Source organism: Hemitrygon akajei, chromosome 5, assembly GCF_048418815.1.
Source record: "Hemitrygon akajei chromosome 5, sHemAka1.3, whole genome shotgun sequence".
Classification (NCBI taxonomy): domain Eukaryota; kingdom Metazoa; phylum Chordata; class Chondrichthyes; order Myliobatiformes; family Dasyatidae; genus Hemitrygon; species Hemitrygon akajei.
Genome location: NC_133128.1, coordinates 41,235,866 through 41,254,968, shown reverse-complemented (window position 1 = coordinate 41,254,968; position 19,103 = coordinate 41,235,866). Strand labels below are relative to the sequence as shown.

General features: G+C 42.4%; 1 protein-coding gene across 5 annotated transcripts in view; it reads right to left on the bottom strand.

Annotated features, from left to right (window-relative positions):
- Window positions 1-19,103, bottom strand: part of LOC140727677 (protein maelstrom homolog) — a 124,476-nt gene that overhangs the window by 43,243 nt on the left and 62,130 nt on the right. For 2 of the 5 annotated variants that reach the window (XM_073045319.1, XM_073045321.1), the window contains exon 1: window positions 1,378-1,597. The exons of 1 other annotated variant lie outside the window; for it this stretch is intronic. In XM_073045319.1, the coding sequence (XP_072901420.1) occupies window positions 1,378-1,509 (132 nt within the window). In that variant the 5' untranslated portion in view covers window positions 1,510-1,597. Of the gene's footprint in view, window positions 1-1,377; window positions 1,598-19,103 lie in introns of those variants that run through there. 2 more of the 5 variants (XM_073045317.1, XM_073045318.1) reach the window with 1 other exon arrangement.

The window sequence follows — 19,103 nt, the reverse complement described above, 5'->3', positions numbered from 1 at the left end:
TCAGGGTCTACTGTTGAAATCAGTATCTGTAAGTATAATACTGTGAAGGCCAAAGGATAGTATGGATTGATTTGAAAACCAGTCACAAATCTTCTACAATTATACTTTTATCAAGTCATTTCTCAGCGTCCTTTACTCCAGATACATCTTCTCCTTATAACCATGAAGCCCTCCAATCTTTTAAACCTTTATTGTACCCTCTCCAGCATATCATGTTCTCAATATTTATTGCTTTATTAATTATGATTTCTTTTTACATTCACACAGTTTGTTGTCTTTTCCGTAATGGTTGAATGCCCAAGATGGTGTGGTCTTTTATTGATTCTATTGTGGTTATTATTCTATTATGGATTTGAGTGTGCCCACAAGAAAGTGAATCTCAGGGTTATATGTGGTGACATCTATGCACTTTGATAAGATAAAACTTCATTTATCCTGAAGGAAATTATTGGTGCAAGGTTGTTCAGTCAGAAATATACTTAAAAATACAAAATGTAAGCATTGAGGTACGAAAATACCCCAAAATGTGCATTACAAATAGTGCGAAATACACATGCGCAATGAAAGCATGTGCTTGAGGAGTTGTAGTCTTGCAGCCGCAGGGAGAAAGGATCTGCCGAGGCGTTCGGTGGAATCAGTCTATCACCAAAGGTGCTTTACTGTTTGTCCAGTATGTCCGTGATGCTCTGTAGCTTCTCCAGCATTCTCCTCTCAGATACAACCACCAGGGAATCCCAGCTAAACCCCCAGCTTTCCTGATGAGCTTGTCGGAGCCTCCTCGGGAAGTACAGTCGGCAATGTCCCTTCTTGTACAGAGCCTCTCTGTTTTTAGTGCTGTCCAGATAGTGTTCAATTTTACTTTGAACTTTCTCCCGTCTTTCCTGTAACGTAGCAATCAGAACTGCACACGATATTCCCAAGTGCGACCTAACTAACCCGTTTTTCAGAAAACAACCCGAACGTAAGGTCCCAACTCATACTCAATGCGTCAACCCATGAAGTCAAACAGCCGATATCCTTCCTTCTTCCCCGCCACCTCCTGCGTCGCTACTTTGGGCGGATCTCTGTCCTTGTAGCCGGGGTGTCTCTCTGCTACAGCACAACCCAGTTCCGTGCCATTCACCATGTATGCAGGAACCTTGGTTTAACTTATTAAAACGCATCTTGTCGCAGGTACGCAACATCAATGTTGGTGTCTCCTACAGATTTACAATTAGCATTTGTACCTAAATCGATTAATGGTCCACTCCCAGTTAAACAACCTAACGCTCCCCCGACAGCCAGGCGGTCTGACTAACCGGTCCCTGCCCGTAATGAGCTCGCACTTTCAGCGCTTCACGACATGTCCGACACCCTGGGCCGGACCCTCTTTCTTACCTCCCATTCCGAGCCGCAGAGCGGAACGGCATCCTTGAGTCCTCTCACTTCGATCCCCCTCTGCCTCAGCTCCGGGATCTTCTCGAGCATGAAGAAATGATAGGCGTTTCTGGCCGGTTTTCTCCGCGGCATCCCCGCAGCGTCGAGAGTCGAGCCCCACGCCGGCGCCCGGTGAACGGCCTCCGCCCAAATCACGAGGCCGCAGAGGCGGGAATGGCGGCGACTGCGCGCTGCGGCTGCGGCTGGGGCGAGCTGAGGTAACTAGTCTCCAAAACATGCAGACTGTCTCACACTCCGAGCATGAGGCTTTATTTCCCATAGCGTGGTTATAGTCAGCATAGTTTATATTTCTGGCAAGGTTTGAGGAAACATTGTTCTTCAAAGCTAACTTCATTTTAAATGAACGATTTACAGTCTATTGTTTGTGCAAGTTTGAAAAATGAAATGTATGCGTATTACTCATTGTGTTTTTTTTCCCGTGGCTGGATCAGAATCAGATTTAATGTCACTGCCATACGTCGTGGAATTTGTCTTACGGGGCAGTACACCGCAATTTATAATAAAACTATAAATTGCGATAGGTATTGTGTAGTTAATGTTTTTTCATACTTGAGTAACATTGCACATGTCGTTACGTATTCGTTTAAATACTGTAATTCATTATGGTTTGTATTAAAAATGTGCGAGTTGGTTACGTTGTGACGCTAACACGTGATACTTGCATGCTAAGCTTAAAATGCCAACGAAGTTGGAGTGGCGTTCCTGCCTCTGTTTTCCTTTCAATTAGTTTTTAATGGTTTGGAGTTACAAAACATAACACTGATAATGAGGAATTTTTAAATGAACACGAGATGTCCAACTATCTGTTGAAGCGCAGCGAGCCTTTCGGGTTTAAAAAGTGCTGCAAGAAATTGAGTAACAAGAAGTGTTTTTGTTTGGAACAGCACCTTTTTTCTTCGCAAAAGGAAACTTTTTTTTTAAAAAGGCAGAAAACCGAAGAATTCACGGGTTCATAAACTCTGTACTGGGCGATAATCTAGTCCTGACGAAGGGTCTCGACCCAAAACGTCGACAGTGCTTCTCCTTATAGATGCTGCCTGGCCTGCTGTGTTCCACCAGCATTTTGTGTGTTTGAATTTCCAGCATCTGCAGATTTCCTTGTGTTTGATCAGAAAGACTGATGTGTTTGATTACACAAAAAACTGACTGCTTTATGGGACACAAATGGTGCTACTGTTGTGGCAGACGCTCACTTGTACCAAACTAAAGTAGATTTAAAGGTAAAACTTGCAGAAAAATCCAACAAAGTAGGACATGTACAAAAAGCATGTCAGGCAGACATAAATGGATTGCACAGGGAAGAGAAAGATTAAAAAGTCAGGTTGAAGTTTCTGAAAGCACTAATCTTCACAGTTGGGTGAAAAAATGGTGACGATGAGAGTGACACAGGACTGGGTAGTCTTGAGATTTAGAAGGTTTCAGCTAACAAGAGATGAACAATCTGTTTTGTACCAGAAGCAAACAGCAAATTAATTGAAATGGAATTGGACACTGGCTCAGTTGTTCCGCTCTTTGCATAAAATGAGCCTGAACAGCATTTCAAAGATACTGAACTGAAGCCTGCAAACATCCAATTAAGAACTCGTACTGGAGGAAAAATGACTCCTGTGGAAATATTAAGTGAAATGTGCAACCAACAAACCACATTAGGCTCGTATGTGGTTAAACAGGAGGGCCAACATTGTGGGGTAATGATTGGTTGAGACAATTACAACTTGTTTGGAGATCCATCCCCTGCAAATGAGTCAACTGAAAGTGATTTAAGAAAGGTGCGTTAAGATGATGGCACTAGAAAACACAAACATAAAGGGTAAAATTGTGTTAAATAAGAATGCTACACCCAAGTTTTACAAAGCCCACCCGACTCCTTATACAATCTGTGATAAAATAGCCAATGAACTAGATCACATGGAGGTTGAAGGAATTATTTCCAAGGTTGAGTGGAAGTAATGGGCAACACCGGTGGTCCCAGTAGCCAAGAATGGGTCTGTCAGGATCTGTGTTGATTTTAAGGTCATCATCAACCCAGTACTGAGAGTAGATCAGTACCCTCTGGCAAAAAAAGGACATCTTTGCAAACTTTTCCCCAGAGGAAAGCACTTCAGCAAAATGGACTTAAATGAGGCCTCGCTACAGACTGAGATGGAAGAAGAGTCTAAGGTTGTTCCCACCATAAACACTCACAAAACGTTTTATCACAATAATAGGCTTATTTTTGGAGTAGTATCTGTATGTGCATTCTAGCAGAAAACTATGGGCTAGCTGCTGCAAGGTTGCCCAGGCTCTCAGTGTTACCAGTACAGAGGCTGAGGAACATCTCCAAAACTTCAAGACAGTGTTAAAATGATTAAAAGATTATGGGCTCAGAGCAGTGCAGCAAATGTGAGGTCTTTAAACCAAGTATCACACTGTAGTCATGCTATTAATACACAAGAGTTACACAAGTGTGCCGAGAAGATTTTCAAGTAGAGGTGGATGCCTAAAGCCAAAGGATGTGGCACAGTTGCGATCTTTTGCAGGATTTGTCAATTATTTGAACTCATTAATGTAGTGGACAAAGTAGAAACATAGAAAACTTACAGCGCAATACAGGCCCTTTGGCCCACAATGCTGTGCCAAACATGTACTTTAGAAATTACCTAGGGTTACCCATAGCCCTCTAGTTTTCTAAGCTCCATGTACCTATCCAGGATTTGCTTAAAAGACCCTATTGTATCCACCTCCACCACCATCACCAGTAGCCCATTCCACGCACACGCTACCCTCCATTTTAAAAAAAAACTTGCTCCTGACATCTTCTCTCTACCTACTTCCAAGCACCTTAAAACTGTGCTCTCTCATGTTAGCCATTTCAGCTCTGGGAAAAGCTTCGGACTATCCACACAATCAATGCCTCTCATCATCTTATACACCTTTATCAGGTCACCTCTCATCCTCTGTTGCTCCAAGGAGAAAAGACCAAGTTCACTCAACCTAATCTCAGAGAGCATGCTCACCAATCCAGGCAACATCCTTGTAAATCTCCTCTGCATCCTTTCTATAGTTTCCTGTAGTGAGGTGACCAGAAATGAGCACAGTACTCCATGTGGGGTCTGACCAGGGTCCTATAAAGCTGTAATATTACCTCTCTGCTCTTAAACTCAATCCCATGGTTGTTGAAGGCCAATGCACTGTATGCCTTCTTAACCACAGTCAACCTGTGCAGCAGCTTTGAATGCCCTATGCACTGACCCCAAGATCCTTCTGGTCCTCCACACTGCCAAGAATCTTCCCTTTAATACCATATTCCGCCATCATATTTGACCTACCAAAATGAACCCTACCTCACACTTATCTGGGTTGAACTCCATCTGCCACTTCTCAGCCCAGTTTTGCATCCTATTGATGTCCCACTGTAACTTCTGACACCCCTCTACACTATCCACAATACCCCCAAACTTCGTGTCATCAGCAAATTTACTAACCCATCCCTCCACTTCCTCATCCAAGTCATTTATAAAAGTCACAAACAGAAGGAGTCCCAGAACAGATCCCTGAGTCACACCATGGGTCACTGGCCTCCATGCAGAATATGACCTGTCTACAACCACTCTTTGCCTTCTGTGGGCAAGACAATTCTGGATCCACAAAGCAAGGTCCCCTTGGATCCCATGCCTCCTTACATTCTCAATAAGGCTTGCATGGGGTACCTTATCAAATGCCTTGCTGAAATCCCTATGCACTACATCTACTACTCTACCTTCATCAATGTGTTTAGTCACATCCTCAGAAAATTCAATCAGGCTTGTAAGGCATGACCTGCCTTTGACAAAGCTATGCTGACTATTCCTAATCATATTATGCCTCTCCAAATGTTCATAAATCCTGCATTTCAGGATCTTTTTCATCAACTGAAGTAAGACTCACTGGTCTATAATTTCCTTGGCTACCTCTACTACCTTTCTTGAATAAGAGAACAACATCTGCAATCCTCTAAAAGGCCAAGGAATAGTAACACAGAAATGGTACTCACACATTATGATTCACATAGTTTAGTGAAGCCTGCTGCGATCCCTCACCTCACCTCATGGAATAGGTGTAGTCATGTCACATGTTATGAGTGATGGAAGTGAATACCCCATAGCTTTTACATCACATTACTGCTGCAGAGAAAAATTACACACAGATTGACAGAGGCCTAGTGTCTGATTTGCAGTTGTAAAATGTTTCAACCAGTACCTGTACAGGTGAGAGTTTAGCTTCATTACAGATCATCAACCGTTAGTGTCCATTTTCATTCCACAGATGACTATTCTAAGAGCAGCAGCATGAAGGCAAAGATGGGCTCTGTTTCTAGGAGGACATGATTCCAAGTTGGAATTCAAGAGGATGACTAATCATGGAAATGTTGATGGATTGTCTCCTCTACCCTTGGAAAAGGAAATACTTGACAAAGTTACCAAAAAATGCACTCAACATATGCAAATTGGAAGTCTCCCTACTATGCATTGGAACTAATGCAAATTGGAAGTCTCCCTACTATGGCAGAGATGATCCAAAGGGAAAGTAGAAAAGGTCCCATACTGTCCCAGGTCTACATGATGACTCAAAATGGCTGGAGTGTGGAGCAGATATTTCAGTTCCCCCATTTTTCCTAGGGCTAGGATGAACTTGCCCTTGACAAAGGTTGTGTCACAAGGGGACAGAAGGCTGGACCCAAGTGTAGGACACAGGCACTGATGTACTAGGGGCAGGACAGGAATAACTAAAGGATAGAACCAGATGGGGAGACCAGGGCATGCAAAAGAGACAGGGCCTGCTAGGTAATCCTAGGGTTCAGAAGGAGTCCATGGCTTGGCAGGAGAGCTCCCTGGGCAGCCACATAACTCCCGGGCAGGGCCACCTCCCAGGCAGGAACAGAGACCCAGGCAAGATGCAGAACACCTGGGCAGGTGCAGGCAAAACCCATAGGGAGCAAGGGGTAGAAAGGGGCAGAGACCTCAGGGTGGACCACATACTCCTGGGCAGGGCCACCTCCCAGGCAGGAACATGGAGGCCCAGGGAAGACACAGGACACCTGTACAAGTAGCAGGCACAACCCATCAGAGGTGAGGGGTAGGAAGGGGTCAGAGTCCCCCCACCAGGTAACAGCAGTCTGGCCTGCTACCCAACAGAGGCAAGGGATCAGAAGGGAACTTGGTCTGGGGTAACTCCAAAGCTGACTCACAGAACTTGAGGATGAAGCCATGGGCCCTCCAAGACAAGATGACCAGAACAAATGGAGCCAATCAGACAGGACAACCCCCAGCTAGGCTCAGTCCCAGAGTCCCTTATATCCACCTGCCAGCTGATAGGCAACAGCTTAAGGGTGACAGGAGGGACGGCTGCAAGACCCAGAGTCTGGAGTCCATGGACCGGTTCAAGACCTGGACTGGACCATAACAGGTTGCCTTATGTGGGCATTGAGAGTTGTTCTACCATACAAGGTGAGAACTAAAGTGTTGCTCTATGCCAATCATCTGGGCATGGTTAAAATGAAAGAGTTGGCTCAAAGCTTGTTCTGGTGGCTTGGGATAAATCAGCAGATGAAGCAGGATGCCAGGAGCAGCACCTCCCCATTCCTGGGAATAGTTTACATTGCTCTGGCAGAGGATTCATGTGGCATTTGTCAGACCAGTCACAGACACAAACTTCTTGGTAGTAGTGGATGTAGATACATACAAAGTGGCCAGAAGTGTTTCCAATGTTAGCAGGACACTCTACACTGAAACTGAATCAGCAGCTCGCCAATTTCCTCCTTACATATTGTAATGCAGCACACACCTAAACCATCAAATCACCAACTATGCTGTTCCTGGATTGTCCCTTGGTTTCACGTTTGGATCTCCTCAAACTCAGTCTCAGAAGGAGTGTGCAGGACAACAGCTTGCTCTCCGTGTCGTGTTGCCCAGGCTTGCGTATCTAGACAGCTAGGACACAATATCCTGGTCGACTCTGACTGACGGAGGCCCTCGGTTCACCTCATAGGTAGGGTAAATGCAAGCAGGCTCTTTCCACTGAGGTTGGGTGGGACTACACCTAGAGGTCATGGGTTAAGGGTGAAAGGCGAAAGGTTAAAGGGAAGCTTCTTCACTCAGAAGGTGGTGAGAGTGTGGAACGAGCTGCCAGCGTAAGTGGTGTATGCGAGCTCAATTTCAGTGTTTAAGAGAAGTTTGGACGGGTATGTGGATGGTAAGGGTTTGGAGGGCTATGGTCCTGGTGCAGGTCAGTGGGAGTGGAGAGGTTAAATAGTTTTGGTATGGACCGATGGGCTGAAGGGCCTGGTTCTGTACTGTGCTTTTCTATGACTCTATGACAAACTGCTGAGACAAACTGAGGGCTCCTCGAACAAGGAGATTCAATGTTTCACTCCAAGACACAGTCCTGGTGAGGGGCTACAGAGGTGATCAAAAGTGGGTACTGTACTCAGAAAGATTAAGGCCAGAACTGGTCCACTTTTCTACACAGTGGAGATTGTGTCTGGTATCATCTTGAGATAACACATCGATCAGATAAGGAGAGCAGAGTCAATTGTTAGAGAAGTGGTTAGAGCTGTCAGAACCACTTCCTGCAGTCTCCCAGAGTCAACTCCTACAGCCACCACTGAGGAGGTCCCAGAACCTGAGATTGTTTCACAGCCACCAGTCTCACCTGCCAAGCAGAATGAGCCCCCTTGACAGTGAAGACGTTATCCCATGAGTAAGAAATCCTCCACAGCAATCAAACTAATAGACCAAATAGGACAATTTGGAATGTACTATTCTGTGATGGCCATGCAGTATTTTTTATTATATATGAGAATTCCCTGGTTTCCTAGGATGTGTAAGTCTAGGGAATGCATACTCCAGTTCCACCAAACCCGTGAGATTGAGATGACTCTCCCACCCCAAAACCCAGTTTGTGTGGATGCTGTAACCTACCCCACCTTTTACAAATCTCTGCCAAGAAATAACAGACAGCACACTACATAAGATTAAAGGAGTTATATTTATAAATCTTAGCTAAAGGGTTAGTAAAGGAAAGAAAGAAAAAAACAAGAAAGACACTTTGTCATTAAACAGTCAAATGTGAACAAGTTGGAGCTCAACTCTTCCCAAAATTCATATTCACCAATCCTCAGTCAATCTCTGTGCCCGATTCCATCGAATCATGGTCCCCCACCAGGTCGAATCCTATGACTGGTTCTCTCCAGCGTCTTCTCTCCATCTCCCGCTGAGCAAAGGACCCGTTATCTCTAACCATAACCCAAACATGTCTTCTCCAGAAAGATCATTGCATTAGCAGTGAAACCTTTCCCAGGGTGCAAGGTTTCTCAACCTGGGCTCTGCAAGAGATCATGATTTTTAAAAAATGAGTGTTTTTTGAACTTTGTGCAACGCGTGATGCTAGCGCTTGTAATGGTGGGCAGGGACTGAACAGCCCTGTTAGCAATCTCGTTAGAGGTCCCCTAGACCAGTATGGCAGTGCTCAGTAGGTCCATGCTTATTTGTTTGAGACCATTCTCAGTTTTTGATGTGAGATAGAGGAGGGCATTGATAATTAGTGAGTGCTCTATTGCAGTGGAGGGGAGGATGGTAGGCTGATGAGTGTGAAATGCAATTTCCAAGCATTCAATAGACTCTCCCTGTGATGTCAGCCTCTCTCTCCCGAATAACCTTCCCCAAGTTCCCCTGACACGCTGCTGACTGACTTACGGAACAAACTCTACTACTGTAGTAGAAAATTGGAAGGAAATTTTCTTTCTAAAGATGGTCCAAAATGGTTATTTTTGAAGGGGAGGTATGAGATGGAAGAGGATGATTTCTAGGCCTAAGCCTATGCACAATTCTGGTAAGGCTAATGATGAAGTAAATCTTCTGAGTCATTTCACTGCACTAGTGCCACAACAGATACAATAAAAGTTACTTATCAATGAGTTTTACATGGATTGATGAATAAATTGCCGTATTCCATTGTACCTAGTCTGTGGCAAATGACTTTCGAATGTAGCAATGGCTCCAGCAAAATTGAAAAGACTCTTAACTACAAGTCACAGCCATATGACATGTAAAGGTGCTGATTATTTTAAATAACTAATGGAATCTCAAAACAAACAGATTCTGAAAATAGTCAGTCAGTAAAAAGACTCAGGAAGCAAGTTTTTTAGTAACTTTAAGACCAGTTCACTTGAGAATGTTTAAAAAAAAAGTGACAGAGAGCACACCAATCTCCTGCCACATACAGAAATCTGGTGGCTTAGCAGAGGAGGAGTTCATAACAGGGTGTCTGAACTGAAAGGCGAACTGCAGGAGTACTTTCAAGAAAATAGTAGGGCAGATTTTGCTAAGTGTTTTGAAGATAAAGAGTGGCTGGAGAAACTAGCCTACTTAACAGCCATTTTTTTTATCATATGAACCAGTTGAACAAGACTCTGCAAGGCCCTGGAGAAAATGATCTGACTTTAATTGACATGATTCTTGGATTTAAAACTGAATCTTTGGGAAAATCATGTTGCAAAAGGGAATCTTGATATGTTTCCACTGCTTCTTGGGCTTGAGAGGGAAGAAGAATATCAAAAAGTCTCGAGTCTTATTGAAAACCACCTGGAAGAACAGCAGAATAAAATTGAACAGTATTTCTCCTCTTTTTCAACACAAGTGTATGACTGGATGTAGGACCCATTCCCTGTATGTTCTGCTCAGCCTGAGAACTTTGTGAGCTGCACTCAAGATGAGACGTACTGAGCTGACCCTGGACAAGTTCTGGATTTCTGTGTAAAAAAAGAGTATCCTGCCATTCATAGGAAAGCAATGAACATTTTGCTGCAGTTTTCAACTTCTTGCATGTGTGAGCAAGCTTTTTCTTGTTTAACAAGCATCAAGAGCAAGGATAGAAATTGGATCATTTAGTCAAAGGTGAAATCCATGTGTGCTTATCTCAAGTTCGACCCAGAATTAAGAAATTTATTCTGTTTGCCTAATGAGTTTTTAAAATTTATGAAAGGGAAAGAGACATTATTTTCAAGAAAGGTAAGCTAAGCTTAACAATCTTTTTTTCTCAGGAAAGGTTGGCTAAAAAATTCATTCTCTACTCAAATCAGCATTGACAATTATTTTTGGATTATTATATCTACAACTTATCACACTAATGTAACATGAGCTGTACATATAATAATTTTATGCAAGGGTTCCCTCAAACTTGAAAATTATTTCAAAGGTTCCTCCAATGCAAAATGGTTGAGAAGGGCTGGTATAGTAAGTTGAGATGCATTCTATATTGAGTTGCAGTTTATAGCTAGGTAAGGAGGAGTGTTGTGTATTTTATATTTCAGTAATATAAATATGTTGATGAAACATTCTTGTTTAATTCAGTACAGGTTATACATAAAAATACATGGTTTGCATACGTCCTGACACTACCACATGATACGTACTCACCTCACTTAAAGTAAATGCAAAGTATGACTCGCATTCAGAGTTTCTTGTTTTCCTTTCAAATAGTTTTTATGTTTTGGAGTTACAAACGTTTACAAGTATATATAAAGATAAATGAAATAAGTAGTGCAAAAAGAGAGAGAAAATACTGAGGAAGTGTTCGTGGGTCCATTGTCCATTCAGAAAACTGATGGTAGATGCTTCTCCTGAAATATCGTGTGTGTATCTTCAGGTTCCTGTACTTATTCCTTGATGGTAATAATGGGAAGAGGGCACATCCTCTGTAATGGGGGTGCTTAATGATGGATGCCAACTTTTTGAGGCATTGTTTTTTGAAGGGTCTTGGATGCTGGAGAGGGTAGTGCCCTAATGGAGCTGGCTGAATTTACAATTTTCTGCAGCTTTTTCTGGTCCTGTGCAGTGGCCCCTCCATACCAGATGATGATGCAACCAGTTAGAATGCTCTCTGTACACATTTTGGGGTGTCTTTAGTGACGTACCAATTCTCCCCAAACTCTTAATGAAATATAGCCACTGGTGTGCCGCCTTTGTAAGTGCATCAGTATGTTTGGCCCAGGATGGAGCCTCAGAGATAGTGACACCCAGGAAGTTGAAGCTGCTCACTTTTTCAACTTATCATTCGATGAGGACTGGTGTGTTTTTCCTCAACATCCCCTTCCTGAAGTCCACAGACAATTAATTGGTCTTATCAATGTTGAATGTTAGGTTGTTGCCATGACACCACTTGACCAGCTGATCTACCTCGATCCTGTGCGCCTCCTCGCCACCATCTGAAATTCCGCCAACAATACTGTGTTGTTGGCAAGTTTGTAGATGGCACTTGTGCTGTGCCTAGCCACACAATTGTGGGTGTAGAGAGAGTAGAGCAGTCGGCTAGCACATATCCTTGAGGTGTGCCAGTGTTAATTGTCAGCGAGGGGGAGATGGTACTTCCTATACACACAGACTGGTTTCCTAGGGTGGAAGTCAAAGATCCAGGTGCAGAGGTACAGGTTTTGGAGCTTGTTGGTTGGAACTGAGGGTATGATTGTGTTTGACACTGAGCTGTGATCAATAACAGCATCCTGACTTTTATGCTGGCTTTGAATTCACTTGATAGCCACGATTGTGCCATCTTTCCTGTAGAATACTTCTTCCTCTTTGGAATGTATAGTGTATATCCCATGCCTTGTGAATTGCTTCCAGAAATTCCAGCCATTGCTGCTCTGCCATCATCCCTGCCAGTGTTCTTTTCCAATCAATTCTGGCCACCTCCTCTCTTATGCCTCTGTAATGCCCTTTACTCCACTATAATACTGATGCACCTAATTTTAGCTTCTCCTTCTCAAATTTCAGGATGAATTTGAACATATGATCACTTGCCTTAAGGTTGTTTTATCTTAAACTCTCTAATCAATTTTGATTTGTTACACAACACCCAATCCAGAATAGCTGATCCTCTAGTGGGCTCAACCACAAGCAGTTCTAAAAAGCCATCTCACGGGTACTCAAGAAACTCCCTCTCCTGTAATCCAGCACCAACCTGATTTTCACAAATTTTGCACACTTTTACGTATTTTGTAATTACATTGTGAAGTGCACCGTATTCCAATTCATGTGTAGTTTTAAGTTAACTTTGGTAATTAAAGATGATATGTCTTTGTACCTATAAAAGGAGCTCATCGCCCTCAGTATGGGAGAGGGAGATGGAGGCTGCCAGAAGTTCACACTAGACAAGAATAAATAAGGAGCTATTGTTTTCGTGTAGGCATCATTGTGTTAATATTGGTGTTTTTCACTATTTTCACTAATTTTTTCGACTTTGATTTTTGACACAGCTAAAGTATACCCTTGCACTAAATTGCTGAGCAACTCTAGCCATGGTCCACGTTTTTAACAGTTATTGACGCAGGTACCTTGCTGCTTTTGAGCACTGGTATGATTGTCATGCTTTTGAAGCAGGTGGGAATCTCCAACTGTAGCAGTGAGATTGAAGGTGTCCTTGACCACTTAACTAGATTTAAAAATGGTGAGATTCAGGAAACTTTGAAGGTAATAGGATTACAAATACATATAAACTATGAAAAATACTGGAAGATTATTCAGTTTTCTTTCTGTTTCAGGAGGCATGGTTATGATTTTTAATGTTTTGATCGCTGTATCTCATTGGAGGTGTGAGGCCACTTGAAGATTCTCTTTTCTTTGTGAAAAAGACTAAGGAGCTGGTGGTGGACCTGAGGAGGGCTAAGGCACCGGTGACCCTTGTTTCCATCCAAGGGGTCAGTGTGGACATGGTGGAGGATTACAAATACCTGGGGATACGAATGGACAATAAACTGGACTGGTCAAAGAACACTGAGGCTGTCTATAAGAAGGGTCAGAGCCGTCTCTATTTCCTGAGGACACTGAGGTCCTTTAACATCTGCCGGATGACGCTGAGGATGTTCTATGAGGCTGTGGTGGCCAGTGCTATTGTGGTGAACTACATATACCTGTCTGGACACGCCCCCTGATGACTGCTCCTGTGGCTCCTCCCACAGACCCCTGTATAAATGTGATGGAGGTCTGAGCCCGGCCTCTCAGTCTCCAGGATGTAGCATGGTGGTCAGTCACTGCTCGTTCCTTCTTCCAGTCAATAAAAGCCGATACCTCGCTTTTACGTCTCAAAGTGAGTTTGGTGCATCAGCTATCATGTTTGCTGTTGTATGCTGGGGCAGCAGGCTGAGGGTAGCAGACCCCAACAGAATCAACAAACTCATTCGCAAGGCCAGTGATGTTGTGGGGGGGGGGGGGAAACTGGACTCTCTGACGGTGGTGTCTGAAAAGAGGATGCTGTCCAAGTTGCATGCCATCTTGGACAATGACTCCCATCCACTCCATAATGTACTGGTTAGGCACAGGAGTACATTCAGCCAGAGACTCATTCCACCGAGATGTAACACTGAGCGTCATAGGAAGTCATTCCTACCTGTGGCCATCAAACTTTACAACTCCTCCCTAGGAGTGTCAGACACCCTGAGCCAATAGGCTGGTCCTGGACTTATTTCCACTGGGCATGATTAACTTATTATTATTTAATTATTTATGGTTTTATATTGCTATATTTCTTCACTATTCTTGGTTGGTGCAGCTGTAACAAAACCCAATTTCCCTCAGGATCAATAAAGTATGTCTGTCTGTCTGTCTGTTCTTCCTTTCTGTTTAGATTTGCCCCTTATCTGTGATATGTTAATCTCTCCTGAAGTACATATGGTATTTAGGGATTGTCAGGCTGCCTAGGCTTCAAGAGATTATGATTAACAGCATTACAAAATAAAAAAACTTAAATCACTGATTTGCATATTTAAACTGATTTAAAACATTGGGTTACCTTAGAAAACTAGGTCACTTCCATTATTGTAGACTAAAAAAACTACTGCCATATGGAGGAATTAAGCTATTACTCACAGAATATGGGAAATGTAAAGAAAATACAGAAAAATATCTGGAACTACACACACAACTTAATACCATTCAAAATCTTTAATGTGGTGTTTATGCTGGCAACACACACACAAAATGCTGGTGGAACACAGCAGGCCAGGCAGCATCGATAAGGAGAAGCACTGTCGATGTTTCGGGCCGACACCCTTCGTCAGGACTAACGAAGGGTCTCGGCCCGAAACATCAACAGTGCTTCTCCTTATAGATGATGCCTGGCCTGCTGTGTTCCTCCAGCAGTTTGTGTGTGTTGTTTGAATTTCCAGCATCTGCAGATTTCCTGGTGTTTGGTGTTTATGCTGTTGCTGGTCTGTGGAGCCACACCCACACATTGACCTATGATGTACTTGGTCCTATTAAAACTACTTCGGCAGCCACTGCTGCAGCCCTTGTATCTGCTTCCTTAAGACCCGGGACTTTGAAATGAATGGTCATAGTACATAACTGAATTAGTGCCAGATCTATTTGCATTGTGTACCTCGACTGGGCCCTGCTCCAGTCTACCAAGCCCATTCATATTGAAACTATCCTAGGATGCAACAATAACGCCCAACTTCATTTCTTTAATGCTTTAATGCTTCTTTTCATTGTCACCCCCAATAACAATCATACTACTATCTCTGCCCTTGCCCTTCCCTCTCACCAGCCCAAACAGACAAGCTAAGGTTTCTCCTAGCCCTACCTGTGAACTTTCACCTTTCTCTCCTATTTTCCCTCTGTTCTTTCAAATTAATTTTGCCTCAAAAGTTACTGAAGCGCTCAGCAGTTTAGGCAGTATCTCTGGAGGGAGAAAGTATTTTCTGCTTTATTTCATATGTCCTACATCTGTTTTATTTTGCTTTTCAACTTAGCAGAATTTTCACTAACTTATGACCACCAAGTTTCCCTTCCTAAACCCCCCCCACCAAGCTAGAAATGTTAAATGTTTTCTCTGCTGAGTACCATTCTCCTCTCATCTGTTATGATCATTTACTTTAAGGTCAACTGTTGTTCATTTCATTCATTTCAAACTATCACTGTGTTAATACATCCCTTTCCTCTCAAAGTACTTCAGCATTCAATACCCTCTCAAGTTTGTCCGCAATATCTTGAATATGACTGGCCACAGCATCAGAATGACACACTTCAGGGTTAGAGGGGGGCAGTTCTGAAAGGAGTTTGAAAACAGCAGAAGAGATGCAATTTGAAAGAAAAAGTTTCAGACGAAAGACAATTGGATGAAAACATTAGTATAAAAAGTCATTGAAGTTTGCCATCTTTGAAAATGGAAAGAAGGAGCAAGGCAAAGATCTTGCAGCTAAGAACATAATAGGTCTGAGCACCCTCAAGTTTACTTTCCTGCTATTTCTCCAGATTCTTTGATGATTAGAAATCTATTTGAGTCTTAAATACACCCAAGGACTTTGTCTCCATGGTTTTCTCTGGTAAAGATTTCCAAGGCTCAGGTTCCTCTGAGTGAAGAACCCCATCATAGTGTTAAAGTTGTGCCCCCTAAATAAATGGTTTTTATTCTCTCATTAAGAAAATATCCTGTCAGCACTTGTGCTGTGTATCCCTTCAGGAATATTTTTATATTCTGATATGTTTATCTCTCATTCTTCTCAACTCCAGTGAATGTAGTGCTGATCTACTTCACCTTTTTTCTTTGTACAAACTGTCCACATCTAGCATCATCCAAGAGAACCTCCTTTAAACTGCCTCAAATGAAGTAAGATCTCAAATGGAGGTCAAAAATTGTTTACAGAACTCTAACGGTGGTCTCAATCCACACGACACGTGCAGAGTCTTCCCCATATTTTATACTCCAACCCTCATAAAATGTGGGTCAACTTTTCTTTACCCTTCTCCATTATCGACTGCACTTGTATGACAGTTTTCAGTGTTTTATGCACAAGTACTCCTGAATCCATTTGTGTTGCAACTCTTTACAGTTTTTTTTGCCATTTACATTCATCATCATTATTTGCCATGCTGTATGATGTGGACAGTCATGGTCTATCCATGACCATGATTGTCCTTGGCAGATTTTTCTACAGAAGTGGTTTGCCATTGCCACCTTCTGGGCAAGTCTTCACAAGACGGGTGACTCCAGCCATTATCAATACTTTTCAGAGACTGTCTGCCTGACCAGGACTTGTGATATGCACCAGCTGCTCAAACAACCATGCGCCACCTGCTCCCCAGGTTTCACGTGACCCTGATTGGGGAGTAAGCAGGTGCTACACCTTTCCTAAGGGTGATCTGCAGGCTCGTGGAAAGAAGGAGTGCCTGCCTTGCATCTCCTTGGTAGAGATGTATCTCCACCCTACCACCCAACCATTTACATGATACTCTTATTATTTTCAAAATAAACATATCATTGGATCCGTCTTGGAACCAACGCATAAGAGCCATCACAGAAGCATAACAGTGCCTCTGCTTTCTTTGAAGTTTACATAGAATTTGGTATGTTACCAAAAACTCTGACAACTTGTATAGATGCAAAGTGGAGAATATCCCAATGGGCTGCATCATGGCCTGTATGGAAACGCCAATACCCAAGAACTAAAAGGCTACAGAAAGTGGTGAATACATCTCAGTCCATCACAGGCAAAGCTCTTCCCACCATTGATTGCATATACATGAGCAAGAAAGCAGGGTCCATTTTCTAAGACCCCACCATCCAGGCCATGATCTTTTCTTGCTACTACCATTAGGTAGGAGGTACAAGCTTCAGGAACAGCTATTACTTTACAACCATGAGACTCCTGAATCGGTGTGGATAACTTTCTTCACCACTACTCTGAACTGATTCTACAACTCACCTTCAAGGACTCTTTGCAAGACATGTTCTTGCTGTTATATTTATTTGCACATTAGTTGTTGACACTTTATTTATGTATATTTTTTTGTAAATGCCTATAAGGAAATTAATCTCAGGGTAGTACATGGTAATATATATGTACTTGATAAGAAACTTACTTTGAGCTTTGAAATGAACAACTTGCATTTTCCATACTGTACTTCATCTTCATTTATTTTTCTCACTCATTTAACTTAGCAACTCTCCCTGTAAACTCTTAAGATCCTCACAACTTGCCTTCTCACCTATTTTTGCACTGTATGTTCACTTCCTTCTTCCAAGTCATTAATGTATATTATGAGCTATAATGGTAGGCAACTGGCACCATGAGTAACCAATTGCCATCCTGAAAATGGCCCTTTCACTCTGACTAGCTGCTTCCTGCCTGTTAGCCAATACTCTACCATTGCCATATTTGTTCTAACACCATGATCTAACCTTCTGTGAGGCACCTAGTTGAATACCTGGAGCAATAAATCCATTGGCTCTTATCTACTCTGCTTGAGACTTCCTCAAAAACTTTAAAGAACTTGTCAGCCACAGTTTCCCTTCATGAAACTATGCTGACTCTGCTTCATTAGGTTATGATTCTCAAGTGTTCTATGACTTCCAGTATAAGATATTTGTAATATTTTCAAACAATTGATGTTCAGCTGTTCAGGCTTTTGTTACCTGCTTTTTGCTTCCTCTCTTTTTGAAAGCAGTGTTACAATTGCAGTTTACCAGTCTTCTGCTATACATCAAATTCTAAGGTTTTTTGGAAGATTAAAACTAATGCATTCACCATCTTGATAGGATCAGAATTTTCAGTTAGAATACTAGAATGCATCGGGCCAGGGGGCTTAACAGCCATTCCATAAATGACATGGTCCCAAACAACATTAAGACTTGGACTGATGTACCAAGTAATATTCATACTATGCAAGTACCATTCTTAAATTACTCATTAACATCCTAGGGTGATATTTAGCTTAAATTTAATTGGATCACCTATATAAATCACTTTGCAAAAGGACCAGGTTGGGTGTTCTTCAATAAAAAACTTAGCAAGCTATTGAATCAATAAAGAGATAAATAAGAATTAGGTGGACTGTTCACCATTAATTAAATGAATGCAGCTCCTACATCACTCATTATTCAGGAAAATATTGCTAACTCTACAAACTACTTCAATGGCACCCCATCCACCATATTAAATTCACACTGTCTCTGCCGCCACCAAGTTGCTATGGTGCATAATCTGCAAGTAACACAACATTACTTGGCTTACCTTAGGCGATCGTGGTCTTTCCATGAATCAAAAACTGGTTTAATATCACCGGCATATGTTGTGAAATTTGCTAAAGTGATTGCTCTTGGCAAATTTTCCTATAGAAGTGGTTTGTCACTTATTTCTGGGTAGTATCTTTCCAAGATTGGTTATCCTTGTCATTACCAATACCCTGCAGAGATTACCTGGCATCAATGGTCACATAACCAGGTCTTTTGATATGCACCAGGTTCCCAGATGACCATCCACCACCTGATCCCATGTGTTTACATGATCCAGATCGGGGAGGGGCTAAGCAGGTGCTACACCTTGTCCAAGGGTGACCGACAGGCTAGTGGAGGGAAGGAGTGCCCTACACCACTTTTGGTAGAGATGTATCTCCACCCCACCACCGAATAAATTCCAGAGTTGGCAATAAATTCTAGCTTTGACAGCATGATCCATAATTGGATAAATATAAATTAAATCCTTGTGAATAATTCGTTACAAACTAATCCAGAGCTCTATCGGTTCCGTCAAAACCTGGAGGAAATTTACGATGCAATATTCCCACAATGTATAGGAATAATGTAGGCAACACACACAAAATGCTGGAGAAACTCAGCAGGTCAAGCAGCAACTATGGAAAAGAGTAAACAGTTAA